At 36.5% G+C, this 18,844-nt stretch overlaps 1 protein-coding gene across 1 annotated transcript in view; it reads left to right on the top strand.

The window, feature by feature from the left end:
- LOC150085484 (uncharacterized) overlaps positions 1 to 18,844 on the top strand; it is an 86,744-nt gene that overhangs the window by 40,778 nt on the left and 27,122 nt on the right. Inside the window, exons 4-5 of the mRNA XM_090374065.1 lie at positions 4,429 to 4,524; positions 6,840 to 6,950. Of these exons, the coding sequence (XP_090230191.1) occupies positions 4,429 to 4,524; positions 6,840 to 6,950 (207 nt within the window). The remainder of the gene's footprint in view (positions 1 to 4,428; positions 4,525 to 6,839; positions 6,951 to 18,844) is intronic.

The following is an 18,844-nucleotide window of genomic DNA, read 5'->3' as shown; positions in this document are numbered from 1 at the left end:
CCACACGTTGTATTAGCGGTAAGATCCAAATCCCCAGAAGTAAGTGGTTAAACAACGAATTTACCTCTATGTAATTGCAAAGGACTGCAGGGAAGATAGATAAATATTAAGTGAGATTTAGGGAAGCATACAGTTAAGAGTTAAGTTAAGGTATAGATAAGTAAGGAAATATCATAGAAATAGTTTAATGAAGGATGTTTTACAGTTGTGGTCTATTTACCGATCAATTAATGGAGTAAAAGTAATAATTTTGGACGGGTTAGCCTATAGAGCAGGTACAGTTGTATGCTACTTATATAATGTCACTGATGTAGAGAAATTAGTCGCTAAATGCTGGAGTTTACTTGAGGGAATGAAGAAATAAATAATCCCATGTATATTTCATTTACATGTAACTTTAAAGTGCTGGGGAGAGAATAGAATAGAATAGTTTGTAGAGTGGACATAATTCCAGAAGAAGAATTGTTTCAACCATGAAGAAGAATGTAGGATTGTGCTAGATAGGTATGAAAAAGGAAGATATAAATAATAAATGTCAATTGTAATTAAGAAAGAGTTAAATTAAACTGATTGTATGAGATGTTAGTGGGCCTATAGTAAGAAGAAGACGATGGATGGGAGAGCCTAATGACCAGGAACGTGATCCATGCCCTGTACCTATATATGAAGTGAATAATGTGTAATGATTTGTCTTATCTTTTATTTGTAAGTATGTATAATAAACTGATTGTATTTCACTTAATGCAAATAGTGTTTGGTCATTTCTGAACACACAGCAAAACCCAAAGGAGGAGTGCACTAATATAGAAACTCCCTCAGAACAGGAATTCTTCTGTGAGATAACAAGTCAGATGCAAAGTGGGGATTTTTAAGAATAGTCATAATAATAAAAAAAATAATAATAAATATATATATAAAACCCCACCCCCACACCATGCTCGATTTAAGAGTGTTTATAAGATTCTGTGGCAACAAATCCTATTCTTCCACCAGCGCAGATCTTAGCTCACCAAGTGACCGAGAAGTTGGCTGTGGGCGTGCAATGTGACTCCCAAGGGCGTCCCATACATGTCCGATCGGATTTAAGTCTGATTATCGTGCTTGGCCACATCAGTCGTTGGATATCTTCAGTTTCAAGATATTCTTCCTCCACCACTTGAGACCTATGTGCATTGGCGTTGTCGTGCATGAGAAGAAAATCTGGGCCAATCGCATCCCTAAAAAAAGTCGAACATGGGTTCCAGGATCTATTCTCGGTACCTCTCCGCAGTTACGGTACTACAATCAAAAACATGATGGGGCGGCAGTTAATCATTATTCCGCTTCACACGAGAACACCGCCTCCACTGTAAGTGTCCCTTTCACTGATGTTGGTGGAATGGTGCCGCATTCCTCGTTGTCTCCAGATGATATGCCATCTAGAATCTGTTTGTAGGCTAAAACGAGACAACAAAAAATAGAACTGTACCCCATTTATCAGTGTTCCAAAGCCATATGTTCATGAGTTCTACGAGCTTTGTGGTGATTTGGGGTTAATGGGATCAAATTATTATATTAGGGCCACTCATTATTTCTAATATATATCCATATGTATTTTTGGGGTTAATGGGATACAAACCACTGGTTTCCTTGCGTAGAGTCCAATTGATTTGAGTCTTCTTAACACAGTCCGGTTGGAAATATTTTCACCTGTGGCCGCAGCAACCTCAAGAGACAGTTGATGACAGGACATCGTAGGGTTCCGTCTTGCTGTTAGAGCCAGATAGTGGTCCGTTCCGGTTGATCTAGCCCTCGGGCGACCTCTTCTTGTAATTGTTCCTATCTCTTGAAACTGCTTTCAAGTGCAGTGACAACACTGCGTGACACATTAAGGGAACGTGTTACGTTAATGTGTCACCTCGCCCTGCGACTGCTCGGCTTCAAGTCGTCCATCGGCCTGTCATCCCAAAGAATCATCTAAACGACGATGAGTTGCAATCCTGAATACTGGAAATATGGCTATCCCACTGAGCAAGCCAAAAAAAAGAGGGAATGAAGTGATGTGGTCGCAACTTGTGTTTTTATCGGAATGAATAGTTTGCATAATGTAAGGTCGTAGATCGATTTCTGTTGGATACTCTAAAACATTTTGTTCTGTTAATTTTGTAGAGCAGTGTAGTTTGCTAGAGTGACTCCTTCGGAAATCTTGATAAACTGCAATTTTTTGCTAAAATCGTACTAACAAGAAATTTTAGGGACGGAAGTGAAGTCCCCGAACGAAACAATATTCGTTGGATATTACAGCTTACAAAACGAAACCACTGGCTTCTGAACAACAATCCTGAAATTACCAAGGCTTTATTCTTGCCTTTTGGAAGTTAGAGTCCGGTCAACTGGATTGCAAACTGAATAGTTGGGATTCGTGACCTGCAGTAGATGCGCTCCAGTATCGAGAATTTTAGGTGAGCTTCGAGGAAATCAGTGGCTAGCTTCTCCGTTTTTATCATACTGGATGTCGGTGATAAAGGTTGACCTAAACTACCAGCTTCAAGACGTGAATAAAGGAGCGAAAAGTAATAGTTTAAATTATCTATGGATATTGTATTATTGGTTAAGTAAGAACAAAATATGTAAACGAAATTTTCATTTTCCATTCTTGGATAATTACTAAAATACTTTATCGCACTGTTTCTGGAAAAACTGAACGGTAATCATAAAAAGTACAAGGGAAGAGAGAAAAGGATTTTAAGCAGTGTTGATAAAAACAGTAAAGCACTACTCTTCTACAGAACAAACAATTTTTAAATTAACACAGGCTTGTGATAGATGGCTTGTAGTTTTTTTAGATTGAAGATGCATGGAGAATAATACAAGTACACTTGAAGAAACGGATTTGGACATATTTGCGAAACTGTTTAGTTGCACGTTACATGACTTTGGAAGACCGTGCTTTAATTATGACATTTCACACAGATAATAATAAATTGATTGTGTTATTCAAGATTAATTGCCATTATAATGAAAATAAAACTTCATTTTAATCCTAATTTTTATCTTTTTCTGAAAAGACTTTCATAAACCCGGTTGAAATTCTCATAAACCGTAAAATCAAATCTCATGTGGCAATTGTTCAATAGCGATTAGCAGTTGAAGGCAACCCGTAGATTCCTCCAAAGCAAGGGAATTTAAAAGAAATTGTTATGGAAAGTGGTGGAGGTAACTGAGCTATCCCTAAATTTCTACAATTATCTCATGTGGTTCGATTTATGGAGGGATAGATTTTTCGTGCTTCAAATCAAACATTGAATGCATGATAATTATTTTTGACAAAAACTTTTTCGTAAAGCTTTTGATTTACGAAATCAGCATCGACTGGCCATGTGATAATTATTTTTGATAGTGTATTCCATCTGTGGAAACATCAACAGACAGAAGTTGGTGTTTCCCACAGACAATGGATGTTTGCCAAATGCATGGCACACATCCACTAGTTATCGATCATCTTGATTATCATATTGATCGAATGTCAAAAGTTTAATACCTTTTCACGTATGGTAACATGGTAATGAGGTAGAAGTCTTGAAAGTCATGCAACCAAAATAAAGTTCAATCGTTTTGCTAGAATGTCTTCTTAATTTAAATAATTTATTTATCGGCACCAAGATATGATCAATCTCTAGTCTGGTTGTAAATGAAATGCATCTTTTAGTGATTACTGATTGTCCTGCTGTCGACATTTCGAATGATCGATTACATTTCGCCCACCTACCGGTAATTAGCGCACCAAAACTAGTTAATTAATATGTAAAGAGGAAAGTGATGTCGATAAGAAAACAGTCGTTAGAGAAATGTATAGATCCTGAGGCCCTGCTTGTACTCTTCATCAGATTGCTGATTGGCGCTGCAAGAGATGGAGCATTCATCCACGAGCATTTGCACCGTCAAAGGTCACGCATTTAGCGATTACCGAGAAGAAATCTACCTACGCTGCTATCGTAATGAGAGAAATAGTTGTGTGGGATGTAATGTCAGTGAATGGAATGGTATCCGTTTTCGTGATTAACTTGAGTGGGGGCTAGTGGTGCAAACGTTCATGTGGGATTTGCGGTATTATTTCACAGCACGTTTAGTAGACATCACCGTAGTCAATATGCACAGACCTAAATTGCACACCGTACGAACCCACGTTTTATTTATTATAGGCCTGTTTTACTTTTTCGAACCATAGCTCGGTTTATACAAGTGGCAACAGGTAATTGAGTTGGAATATTATGCACGCTTGCTCTAGCTTGTGATATAATGTTATCTTGCGGCTAATCATGAAGAGAGCTATCCAGCATTTTTTTAAATCGTCACTGGCTATTTCTTTTAATGTTTTTATCTGTTTATAATTTTTATTTTATGCAAATCATTTGCAGATATATATATATTGTTTAAAATGTCTTGCAGATGTGGACAAAAGGATAACGATTCATCGAGACAACAAGGAGTTTGGATTCCGTATTAATGGAAGTAAACCAGTGGTGGTATCAGCTATCGAGAAAGGTGAGCTTTTGTTAGCGATTATACAACATGAAGGGAAAGTTAGGAGTCATGGGATTTCAAAATTGATTGGAAAGTAACATTCTCTTATTCTAGTTAACTGAGTGCAAGAAAATGAACAATAAATAAGAAAGCGGACATGGTATTCGCATATAGGCATATGAGATCAGACAGTTCTGTTCATAGGCGCCAACTTCCTTGGGAATAAGGAGATAACCCCCAAGAATATTTTGTTTTATATTATATAATTGTATTGTCATATGCTGACACTTGTGTACCTATGTGCAAAATATATTAGTGATCTCCAAAATGAAATTTTTGAATTATGCCCCACTGGTTCTTTCTCGTATATAAAATACGCAGAGTTAACTTTTTTATCTTTTCTGAGGTATTTTTTCCTTGAGCATTCATTATTTCTTCTGATGGTAATATGGGTCATCATGCAGTGAATCTTCTGAATTAAACTTTCTTGAAGAAGCAGACTGGACGGACAGGTTTATCAGTTTGAATGGCCATCAAAACCTCTAGACGCCATGGTACTTGATATTTTTATTCGAGACACCTGAAATCGGTGGTCAATCTAGACTCATAGAGCAATAAAGGAATGAACTGGCTGAAGTAAGATCCCGATTTAGTTTCATGTTCACGCATTTATCTGAAAAAGAGTAGTAGATAAGGATTTATTAACGGCATAGACAGATATATGCTGGTTGAGCATTTGAGAAAGTGAAATTCTTATGGGTACTGACTTTCACGTTAAAACATTTGACTTTATTCTTCTTTCCGTTGAGAAGAATAAGGTATTTAATTAGTTCATGCAGCCATCCAAGAGCGCATACTTTTCTTGCTAGTTTTATCACAAGTAGTAACGCTATCTCCGATATCGTTACCACTTGTGACTTTTGCTGCTTCCAAACTTTGTATCTATTCTTTAATTTTTGCCATTTGCTACATTTGTGCATAATCGGGTTCTCTGTTACGGAGATTGGCAATCAGCAAACATTATCTATTTTTATATGGTGTAAAATCCTCTTGAGTCCTCCCCTCTCTGACTCTTCTTTTATATTGTCCAGTCATCTCCTCTCTACTTCTTCTGTGCCTCTTACCATAGATAGATCTTCCCTTCATATGTCTGAGAAACTGGTTTTACGTCGGTGTATGTTTCAATAGTTCTCTCTCTCTTTTTACTGAAGATTTTAATCATTATACTGTACTGTTATTTTATCTCTCCATTGAGCAACATTAATTACCACATCTCTACTGCCTCTATTCTCATGATTGGCATCTGATTTGCATGTGCATTTTTCTCGCACAGTCCTTTCCTCTGACTCTTCTTTTATATTGTCCAGTCATCTCCTCCCTACTTCTTCTGTGCCTCTCACCATAGATAGATCTTCCCTTCATATGTCTGAGAAACTGGATTTACGTTGGTGCATGTTTCAATAGTTCTCTGTTTTTACTGAAGATTTTAATCTGTCCAGTTCTACAATTACCATAATTTGTTTGGTTATTACCACTGTTAAAGTGCTTCCATGGGTATCAGAGCCATCAGCTTGCTCTAAGATTTATAATACATTTTACTTCCATTATACATTGGTCTCTAGTAATGCACATGGTCTTTATTTTCCTGAAATTTATGGTGAGTCCCTAATACAATTTTTAAAAAATAATAAGAATTGATGATTCAATGATAAGTAATGGTCTTCTAAGGCTAGTGATAGTTTTTTTTTTTTTTTTTTTTGGTATTTATTGTTATTCTAATGAAGAAATATGACTTTTGTTTCACGTTTATCAATCCACCAATGAGCTTATAGATTGTTTGGTTGTTTTAATTCGAGAGGCTTAGTATATATATAGCATTAATTTTATAATAAATATAAAAAGCGGCTCAATTTTAAAAAGATTATAAAATTTTAAATTATATTTTATCATAATAAAAAAACATCCGTACTGTGAAATCGAAGGTGTAAAGGAAGTAAGCATGCGTCCACCGTGCCTTAGTAATTCTTTCAGCAAAGTTAAAATTTTATTACATCTATCTGTGATTCTCTATTCTGTCATTTAAATTACAAATTATTTATTTTTATGATATTATATTTATAGAAATCTATCTTATTTTAATTGTTCACCAGATACGTTTATGTAAATCATACTTTCGTTTAGGTATAAATTATTTTGTCCTTTATTTTGCAGTTTTCATTCTTCTTTTCGCTCTAAAAAGAAATAAGCCAATAATTCATGAATACCTTTGCCTAATAAGTTATTAGCCTCGTGTTTTAATGTCGCCTTTGTTTTTGTTTTTTTTTTTTCTTTTCCAGGAACTCCGGCAGAAACGTGTGGCCTGGAAGTTGGTGATATTATCATTACAATCAATGACATCAATGTATTAGAATCCTCTCACTCCGAGGTTGTAAGGATAGCTCATGCAGGTAACTTCTTGTATGGTATGATATGATTACTTTCAACCGTGGTATGAAAACAATCATATTCTAATTTTATAAGCATTCCCAAATTCAGAGGTTACGCCGACTAGTGTAAAATGGGTGTGGTGTAAGTTACTTGGAAAGAAGGCAGTAATAAGACTGGGAGTAAACTGCAGAACAGAAAATCAAAAATTGACAAAAGCCTCTTCATGCATGTAGAATAGACCAGCAAGGGTGAATATCTTATAACTGATTTCAATTTCCCCTTCTTGATGGAGCAAATAACAAAGGAACTGGATGCAAAAAATACTTTTGACATCATATACTTGGATTTCAGGAAAACTTTTGATACTGTTGCACATAAAAGACTGCTGTACAAATTGGTGCAGTGTGGCATTAAGGACAAGTTACTGCTTTGGATAGAGGGATGATTGAGTGTAAGAAGACAGAGTGGTTATCAATGGGCACTGCTCTTCTGTGGACTACTGTTATTACTGGAATTCCCCACGGTTGTTTTCTATATTTATGAATGATACTGATAGCGGCAAATCAGGATTAATGTCTAAGTTTGGAGATAATACAAGGTTTCCAGAGAGGTTAATAGCAGTAATCAAAGGTAAGCTACTGCAGCAAGATCTAGAAAAATTGGACAGATGAGCTGAGAAGTGTCAAAGTTCAAAATTGGCCAATACTGAAATTAATCCATTTTAATAGGTTGCAAAAATACCCGATTAACGTACCAATTGTGTGGTATCACACTCATGGTAGTAGAGAATGAAAAACCTCTGGGGAGTTTTGCAGTCAGATATGATTCTGATCAGTGTACACAGGCTGTTAGGACAGCTCATGAGAATTTTTTCAATGATATACAGGAATTTTGCCAGTAGGAAAAAGGAGGTGGTTGTCCTGTTATATAAGGCAATAGTTAGGCCACATCTGAAGTGCTGAATACAGATCTGGAAGCCTCTTTTGCTGGTGGATGTGGATATACTGGAAAAGGTTCAGAAAAGGCTAATAGGATTGGTAAAGGGAACAAAATGGTCTTACCAAGGAAGGTTTCATTTCTGCAAATTGCAGCATCTGAAGATTAATCATCTGCGAGGAGATCTAATTGAAATGTTTAAGGCCTTAGATGGATTGAGTAAGTTCGATGCTGATGGAATCCTTCCTCCTGCTCACACAACATATGGCGCCTCCGTAGCCAGGTGGGCAGGAGCAGCAGTGCGTAGCACACGCTTCTTGATTAGACCGGGGTTCGAGCCCGTCACCACCAAATACGGAGGATGCGGAAAGGTCAGGGAATGACCACCGCATATCCCCGGAGCAATATGGCCTTAGTTGCTAATGCTCCTAAAAACCAAATAACAAACAAACAACACAACATATGAAGAGAAATAAATTCGAAGTGAGAAAGGATGGTTGAAGGATAAATTCACAGAAACCCTTCTTCAGTCAGCGGGTAGTTGATTGTTGGAACAAACTTCCATCTGTTGTTGTAGAAGTTTACCATCTGTTGTTGTAGAAGTTTAAATAAATTCAAAGAACAACTATACAAATTATTGGAGGGGGTCTAGGTGATGTGGGTTTTTTTTTTTTTTTTTTCTTTTGGCTGATGCTGTATAAGCTTGCTTCCTTTCACATTTTCCACTACTGAAATAGCCCAAAAATGGCAACAAAAGTTTAATACTTTTAAATATAGAGTAATGCACTAGGGGAACAGAAATCTTGGAGTCTTATATAAGATTGGGGGAGAAGAGTTAAAAGTAATTCTAGGCAAAAAAGACTCTGATGTTATTATTCAATCTGACATAATTTTCCTTTCAATGTAAAAATGTGGTATCCTATCCATGTTTTATAGGGTATTTGCTAGTAGGGAGAAGATCACTTTCTTTACTTTTTAAACAGTCCCAGATATTAGACTTGCCATCATCGAAAGCTCACAGTGCTTGTTAATATACATTTTACCTCCGTGTTTTTGACGTAAACCTAACTTTGGACATATAAGATGATACAAACAGCATTGCTTTGAAGAAATTTCATTTAATACTGTAAATTTATCATTAGCTGCGTCTCGCAATAGTGAATAAACACATTGTCATCTCTTTGTTCGTTCTATCTCTGTACATAGATGTACAGAGATAGAACGACTATTCTAAATTCGGCCTAACTATTCTAGCCAGATTTTGCTTTGGTGTCGTTAATAAAATTTATTGACCAAATTCAATTTTGGTGGAGAAAGAATAATAAGATGCACATCACTTCTAAAGTTACTTATTTACAGGCATTTCCAAGACTCCACCTATAACTTCACTAATTTTACAAGCATTTGCATGAATTTACTAATAGTATCATGTGCATATACAAAAATCACTGTCAAAACAGTATCTCGCCTGGAGAATAAACATGAGCAGAATGAGAAGCACAGATCTTTCAGCATCTGCCGGCAACAAAGGATATTGCCACATTGGAATTTTAGACTGTGAAAAGAAATTCTCGATGTTAACCTACCACCTAAATTTCTAGTACTGGAACGCTCCAAGATTACATCCGAAGAACTACATTACCGATGGTCTGCCAGCATATAATGACAGTCACGCTCCAGACAATAACAACATCAATACCGAGGGGAAAACACCACGCCCCTGTCAAGATTAGCCCTCTACTCTGGCTATATTCTATAATTTCTCTCTCTTGTGAAAGAAACACCTGTGCCCTTCGAAGATGGAAATCGAAGAATGAACCGACTGTGTTTAGGGCGCGTCTTACGGTATATTCGATTTGGCATGGATTGCTCTGGACTCAGGAGATGGTAATCATCAGAAAGCAGGAAAAATGTGTTTTATTTTTACTCTCATATTCCCCAAACAGCTAGGCATTTCGATTCCGTAAGAACTACTCACCAATAACAGAACGCTAACCTAGAGAACCGAATGTTTCCACGTAACCTAGCAACAAAGCTAACAGTTAGATCCACAAATGAATGTTTGCTCTCCAAAATTAACCTAATTAAGCTGTACTAACCTATAGACCTAGATTTTTTTTAAATCTGAACTATACCTTAGCAGTTTAATTTTTATTGTATTTAACCTATATTAGTAAAATAGATGAGGTGATTGAATGTGTGCCATCTTAGTTTTGGATTTAATTTCCCATAATCAATTTTTGCTAAACTGCAAGAACAGTCGAAGCAACCACCGCAACCCTCTATTTCGTAACATTTAAGTTGTGAGATTCTGTTAATAATTAAATATTATTCGATTATGTACATGGCGTTTCAATTAAAATATACCGGGGTATATTTAGTATTATATACATTTAGAGTTTCTAATTTCTATAAATTCGATTTAGTCTAAAAACACCATACTTCTGAAACGAATATAAACCAATTTTATTAATAAAAAAAGGAAAAAACGAACACAGTGGGTATGGGGCCAGTTTCGTCTTCCCTTGCTTACAACGTGTTTTTCATATGTACTATTTCCTTTTGAAAAATACGTTCTTTCTAGGTCATTCATTTTTTTCTTGAAAGACTGCAACCAGTTTTTGTTCAGTAATGATTTCACTCACTGCAGTTAACCAATGGAAAGCAGCGGTGAACATCTCATTTTCACATAAATAACCCACGTGTAATTTCGTACCAAATTAAGTTTTGTATATTAGATGTGAAATTGCAGTTTCCACCTCACAAAAAATCAGTGATTAAAACTTTTGAAAGCGTTTAAGCTTGAAGATTTAGTGCTACTCCATTTTTTAATAAGTCCTGAGATCACGCATTTCCCGAAGCAATGGTTGACGAATACTTAAGGTATGCTGGACAAGTGATGCGAGTAGAAAATATTATGAGGAATATGTTCTCAGAATATCCTTCGAAATTAGACTAAAATATTATTCTTAAGAATTGTCCATCGTTAATACGACTGTCCGATTGCGTCATTATGAATTCTTTCAAACGAATTACAAAAAAAATAAAGATTCAGATAAAATTCCTCCTCCAACTGAAATATAAGAAACTAAAATATTTTTCTGCGTGCCACGATATAGCTTATTGAGAAAAGAAAGTGCACAGAAGAGATCTTCCGAAGCGGCATCGATTACCTTTTTTTTCGATTGTGCAAGGCCTGTGCAGCATGGATTTCGTTTTCATTACCCGTAGATGAGTTTTCTCGAACACTAAACCAGACTTTATGCCTTTTGCAGAAAAAGCGCTGAGGAGCTAATGTACACTGCAACCTAAAATGAACATAAACGAAATAGCTTTCACTTTCTCCACTTTTTGTGATTGTATTCCTGAGGATATTTACATATTATCGCTGTTATAGAGTTTGAAGAAAGAGAATATTTAAAGAGTTTTCCCCCCCCATTCGACGATTAATGTCTTGCTGTGAAAATTTCAATTTAGCATAAATCCATTCCTTCTGTTTAGTCACTATATACTTGATAATATTGAATGCTGTATTTTACGACAGTTAAAATAATTTTTACAGATTTATGGACCTGTACATAACAATATAAGAGGTCAGCAAAAATCTGCATAAGTTTGTGGATCATTATAAAAGTTTGAGAATATTTATCACGTTATGCAGGATGATCGCAAAATTCCTTGTGCACATGCTGCAAATAGGGCTAAATGCTTTAATCATTTAGTCTCATTTAAGAAGAACCCTGCCAACTCAGCCGATGAGGTTCTTGATGAACTTAGTAATGTCTTCCTTCAGCTTTGGAAGATTTCGAAGATTATCTTTGTCGATTGCGCCTTTCATTACTCCCCAGAGAGTCACTTAGGCCATTTCCAATATTTGCTGTGATTTGAGAGTTCGTTCACACTATGAACGAAGCGACTGTATCGTTAGCGTTATGGAAGCACAGGGACTTTTCGGATCACTTTCATTTCTCTAGTGGTATGAACTTTAAAAGTGTAGTATTACTAACCTCGTGGCGTCCGTCCTTTATAAGGGTATTTGATTAAAATAAAAATCATAACACATGAAACAAAGAGAACATTTAAAACTCAGTTTGTCCCCGGGGGATCACCCTCCAATAGAAAAGTGACCCTTGGAAAACTTACAGAATCATTGATAGCTCTATCGAAGTAAAAGCAAGAAATACTTTTTTTTTTTTTTTTTTTGTATGAAAGGAGCATGGTTGCCCTACAGTGCGATTCAAAACTGCATATCATATAACTAAAAATAAGAAAAAAAAAAAGGTTCCTATAAATGATTAAACATTAATCATAGTAAAAGCATAAAACCTGAAATAAACCTCTTAAAGGAAAAACATCTAAAGTATTTTTGGGGCTCCTGTAAAAATGTTTATTATGCACTTATCTACTCCAGTGGACTCACTGATGGTTGTTCAAAGTTACCTCTTTTTTGTTCAATCCAACGTTCAGTGCGACGAATCCCTGAATTCCTGTAATATCTTGTCATTTCAGGAATACTCTTAAAGGTTTCAGCAGCTTCCAACATGCAATTTGCAGAATGAAATCCAAAAACTATGGATTTCATGCTGCTCCACAGAAAGTAATCTAGTGGGTGCGAGATCGGATGACGTGGTAGCCATTGTACAGGGCCGTTCCGACAAATCATTCGGTTATTGTATTAGTTTAGTATTTAATATTGGTATAGAAAAATGATGCAAAAAAGCAAGCTTATACTGCATCAGCCAAAAAGCATATCATATGTTCATTCCCCCTAATAGTTTTGTAATTCTTTTCCTTTAATTTATTCGGGCTATCCACTTCGACAACTCCAGATAGAAGCCTGTTGCAACACTAAACTACTCGCAGACTGAAGAAAAACTTCTGCACATCTGTCATGCACACCTTCCTTTCTTAATATGAATTTATGTCCGCCTCATGTGGTCTGAGCAAAAGTGGATTCCATCAGCAACACTGAGCTTACTCAATACATTCAAAGCTTTAAACACCTCAATCAGATCTCCACGCAGGCGCCTAGTGTCTAAATTTAATTTACAGAACTGAAGCCTTTTTTGGTAAGACCACCCTTTAGTCACCTCACTACCTTGTTGCTCTTCTCTGCATCAGTTCCAACAGATCCATTTTATTCCTAAAATGAGGGCTTCCAAACCATGCAGTACTCAAGATTTGGACTAACCAGTGCCTTAAACAGTGGAATAATCACTTCCTTATCCAGGGCCTGACTTGAGAATATGCGGACCCTAGGCAAAAGTATTTTTGGGGCCCCCGTAAAAAATGTTTATTATGAAATGACATTTAATGTTTTTGGATTGATAATAATAATGATAAATGGATAAGTTTTGATGCCGTTTTGTGAAGTCATGGCACCAATGGGGCATTCAAAGACAAATATATGGGTTCGCGTGTGATTGTCATGTATAATTTTGGGGTCGCGGGTAGGAAAAAGTTGGGACCCCCTGGGCTAAAGTCCGATAACGCCACTGGTGCATACAAGCATTCACACACAAGTAGCAATAACTTGGTTTGTGCACTTATCTACTCCAGTGGACTCGCCGATGGCTAAAGCAAAATTGTGTAAAATGAATACGAAGGTAACTCTGAAAGTTTCGAAAGAAGGCGTTTTGTGCGGCCTTAATTGCCGAGGAAGAACAATTGGTGTCTCCTTATTCGTAGTTTTAAGATTCTCGTAGTTTTTCTAGATCTTGTTGCAGTAACATACCCTGATTATTGACATTAACCACCCTGAAAATCTTCGTGTAATCTGCAAAAATAGGCATCAAGCCTGATATGTTTTCATCATATCATTAATAAATATAGAAAACACTGGGCCCCGCACTGAACCCTGCAGGATTACACTAATAACAGTAATCCAAGAAGAACAATACCATTGATGACCACTCTGCCTCTCCTATTCCTTTATTCATAACAATTATTCCTTATTTAAAAAGGCAGAAACATCACGGGAACAGCCCGAATTGTCTGCCAATTTTCAAGGAGTCTCTCAGTAGTTCCCACAAATTGTTCTGAAGAAAATGTAGACATGCTATTCCTGAATCCTTTGCTGGTAAAAAAAAAAATAAGTCCAATAAGATTATCCCTAAGAATGTCACACAAAAACATTGAGAATTCCATTTCTTGTGAAATATGATTCATCTGTAATCAGAACAACGCTAATAAATTTATAATTACGCGTAGAGTGCAAAAGTTTCTACGGTTAAAATTATAAACTTTTAGAAAGATTAAGCCATGATTGGTTTAATCATCTACAGATTTTCAATTACAATACTCTTTCCACCATGTTGGAATTTTGCTAAAGGAGGAAGGGAACCATCTCCTTGTGCACGGTCTCGATTTGTAGAAAGGACTGTTATGTTCGTAGTTGGTTCAAAAATCAGATGAAATAATGTGTGTTCTTAAAATTCTTTCATCTGATTTTATTTAAAATAGTATTATTTAAGACCTTTCATTTCATGTGTTTATTTAAAATGGTATTATTTAAAAATTTGTGATGATTACACTACCCAACATGATTTTTATCTTCAGCAAATCAATGGTTGTTTCTGGTCAAGTTTTACGTATAGAATTTAAAATCAATCATAAATTCCTATCACATCTCAGTTTTAAGATATAGATAATAACTCGATTCTGTACAAAGATATCATTACTGTTTGAAATACAATATTTAAACTTATTAACTTTTGGTCGGTTTTGTTTATTGGGCTAAAAGTTAAGCAAGTACATCATTATTGTTCTTACAGTATAGTATATTTTGATGCACTTTTCCAGACAAGTCAGTATTTTTATTAATTTTATTACACCATTCAACTGTTCAGTATATGGTGTATGATAAACTACGCTACAAGAATTCAATTTCTGTTCAAATTTACCAATTGCTTTACTGTTTTTAGGTTAATGCATTGTTAAAATGGAGAAGACAAAGCACAGAACTTGCGTCAATCACCCAGACAACTGCTATGTTTGTGGACACTTAACCCCAAAAACTCAGAGGAAGAAAATATACAATGTCACAAGGCTTGCATATTCATTGTACTTCGGCTGCAAGATCGGTGACCAAGAAAAAAAATTGAGCTCAACATATCTGTTGTATTACTTGTACAACGAACTTAAGGCTGTGGTTATATGGCAAGCTGAGAATATTACCTTTTGCCGCCCCTATGTTGTGGCACGAGCTCAAGGATAATTTCGACGACTGCTATTTCTGCATGACAAAAATAAAAGGTATTTCCAAAAAAAGCAAGCCCTGCATCAAATATCCAAATATCCCATCAGCAATTAGGCCAGTGCCACATGGTAAAGAACTGCCAGTACCTGTGCCACCAAAATCTTGGGGTATTGGAAGTAGTGATGAAGGTAAGGTACAGGAGAAATCGCGGAACCATGTACTTCACATGATTTGGACTACGAGCCAGAAAAAGAAAAGGCCCCACACTACATTGAACAAGAAGAATTAAGCGACTTGATCAGAGACTTGGGCTTACCCAAAGAGAAGGCTGAATTACTCGGATCCAGACTACAAAAGTGGAACTTAATCGCCAAAGGTACAAACATTATAATATACCGTAAGCGAAATGAAGAGTTTTCAAGATATTTCGCAATGGAAAACAACATGTGTATCTTCAAAAACGTCGTTGGTCTTATGCACAAACTGAACATTGATCACAATACCTCTGAATGGCGTTTGTTCATTGATGCGTCAAAGCTAAGTTTGAAAGCAGTATTGCTTCATAATGGAAATACTTTACCATCAATTCCTCTTGTTCATGCTGTTGGCCTGAAAGAAACTTACGATAGTATGTCACAGATTATTGCTGCTATACGTTACAATGACTATGGTTGGAATATTTGTGGTGATCTCAGAGTGATTGGACTGCTTGTTGGGTTGCAAGGTGGTTTCACTAAATACTGTTGTTTCCTGTGTTTGTGGGATAGTCGTACAACACTGGGATAAGAGAGATGAATATATTCCCGGCAAAGGCGATGTAAAGTATGTTCTATTGGTTGATCTACAAAAGGTTTTCCTTTCCCCCTTTACTCATCAAGCTTAGACTGATTAAGAATTTCACTAAGGCACTGGATAAAGAAAGCAGAGGATTCGCATATTTACTGAAAATGTTTCCAAATTTATCTCATGCAAAGATGAAGGAAGGAATTTTCATAGGTCCTCAAATAAGAACGCCCCTAAAAGATGAAGAATTTTAAAGAAACCTGAATGATGTTGAACTGGTTGCATGGAGATCTTTCAAGGCTGTGTTACACCGATTCCTCGGAAAGAGAAAAGAAGAGAACTATGAGCAACTGGTGACAAACTTGCTGAAATGTTACAAGAACATGGGGTGCCGGATGTCATTGAAAATGCATTTCCTTCATTCCCATCTGGATTTCTTTCCTGAAAACTTAGCAGATGTCAGTGATGAACAAGGAGAGCGCTTCCACCAGGACGTATCTGCAATGGAAAAACGATACCAAGGTCGCTGGGTCTCTACCATGATGGGAGATTACTGTTGGTTCCTTAAACGGGAAATCATTGAGTGGGAAACATGTCTAAGTAACATATATTGTGTGTAATAATTACAGCCATGTATGCTGATATTGTAAAAAAAACAAGGAATTAAAAAAAAATGCGTATATCTTTTGATGTAGACGTGACAGAAGTAAAAGATTGATATTTTCATAATCAGGACATTAATTTTGTTCAGAATAACCAACTTTCGTTCCAGAGGTATGACGAAAATAATTTTGTTGGGTATTATTATTATTAATATCTGTTTATTGTTCTGCTCTAGAGCCACCCCTGGACAGCAGTAAGCTGGGGAGGGGGGGGGGATTATTACATTCACAGGCTAAGGCAAGTGTCCGGCGTACATGGAGATACATGTGTGCTTAACCTGAAAAGAACAGTATTTACAGAATTCCTTAATTACATACTTGAAAATTGTGGAATACCGTAGTATTCCAAACTAAGCAAGTTAATATTTGATCAAAAGTGCTGGATAAAATGTGAAGTATATGTACAAGAAGGTACTTTCTTGGTTGAGGCAGTCCATATTTTCCTTCTGGCGGTGTCCCTGTGAGTCATAACGGTAGATTTAAGTATGTGTCCATTAGCTTCTGGCGTCTGTAGGTGTGCAGCTGGCAGAATTTATCGAGTTTGATGATTAGACTGTTAATCAAATCAACCGTGTTTCCTGGGAACGTGTGTCTCAGGCCTTTGAGGTTGCTGAAACTGTACTCAACAGGAGCCCTGTGTCCACTTGACTTCTTCCGGCAATTCGAAGAGTTTTTATTAGGTCACTGTTATCAGGGGCGTCAAGTCGTCCTGTAATTTGTCTGGCCAGTGCAAGAAGGTTATCTGCCACAATTCGTTGTTTCCATGGTGTGACTTAGATTAAATTAGTTGGGCCCTAGAAATAGGGCCCCGTTGAGCCTAATTTCATGCTAGCCTCAATGCTTCAGAAAAATTACTTAGGCACTACCAACTCAAGTTATGTTTGATAGTGTCCTTAACTAAGGGGCGACTTCAAGTAGAGGTTAAAGGGACTAATCCACCCCTTATGATCCAAATGATTTTTCCAAATATTAATTTTTAAATCCATTCTTCGCTATTCTCAGGTATTCATATTTTTAGATGTAAGTAATTATAATCTATTATTTAACTGGAAGAAAAAAATCACGAATATCAAACTGTTCCGTACATGCAGCTGTTTAGTTAGCAGTGCCTAGACTAGCCTTACTTTCCCACGTGAGGAACTTAAAACGGGATATCACGTTTAAAAAATACGTGATCTTTCATTCATTCATGCTTGCATTCTTTCTTCCACGTCGGTAAAAGTAAGCTATCGGCCGAAAACTCATGTTTCAGTTCAACTTTTATTTTTAATTGTGGAAACAAACTATAATGTTCAGGTGCGCTTTAACTTTTGTAGATGCCTTTATTTTTAATCTATTTCGATTTATTACTTTCTCTTATTAATATATTCCTATTATACACTGAAGAACATCGTTAAAACAGTTCAATGCGATGAGGGTGTTGTAAAAAGGGAAAAAAAATAGTAGTTACACTACTTTTGAGATATAGATTTCTGCAGTTTTTAACTTTTTCACATGATTCTAGGACCTGCTTGCGCTGTAGGTGAGAAATATGTAATCACGAGGGCTGTTCAATAAAAGAATGATCATATATTTTTTTTCACAATATATCTTTTTTAATCATCCATATTTTGATGGTCCTTTCAAAGTAGTCCCCATTTGATGAAATGCACTTACTCCAACGTTTCTGTCGTTCTTCAAAAACATGGCGGAAGCAATTTTTTGACACACTTTTGAGAATCACCTCCGATGTCTTTACAACTGCTGACGAATGGACACTTTTTCCTAGCAGCTCCTTTAATTTTGGAAATAAAAAAATCGCAGGGTGCAAGGCAGGGGCTGTACGGCGGATGAGGAACACATTTGACATTAATATGTTCCTCATCCACCTAATACAATGTGAGGTCTCGCATTGTAGTGACGCAGTATCCTTCCACCTGCGTGCAGTTGTGGTCGTTTGCAACAAATGTGATCTCGTAAAGTGTGCAGTGCAGTACAGTTCTATAATAAGGTCGCACAACAGTGGTATGACATGGTACAACATACTGGAAACCATTCCTTGAATGTCAAAAAAAAATGATCGTAACCTTCCATGCAGAAGCCACTTTTGCTTTTTTCTGTGTTCGCGATGATGTAGTTAACGACCCAGCGAGTAAGAAACAAATTGTTTTGTTGCTTATTCTCTGGGTCGAATTGAAGAGGCCATGTCTCATCCGCCATTATCACCTTGTGCAGAACCTTACAATCTTCAGTAACCAATCATTGCAGTTCCTGACAAACCTCCATACGAACTTGCTATTGCTCAGATGTGAATGGTCTTAGGATCCAACGTGTACAAACACGTCATATGCAAGTG

This window comes from Mastigoproctus giganteus, chromosome 5 (assembly GCF_048544385.1).
Source record: "Mastigoproctus giganteus isolate SK-2022 chromosome 5, ASM4854438v1, whole genome shotgun sequence".
Taxonomy (NCBI): Eukaryota; Metazoa; Arthropoda; class Arachnida; order Uropygi; family Thelyphonidae; genus Mastigoproctus; species Mastigoproctus giganteus.
Note: the sequence above shows the minus strand (reverse complement) of the source record. Positions and strands in the feature narration are given on the sequence as shown.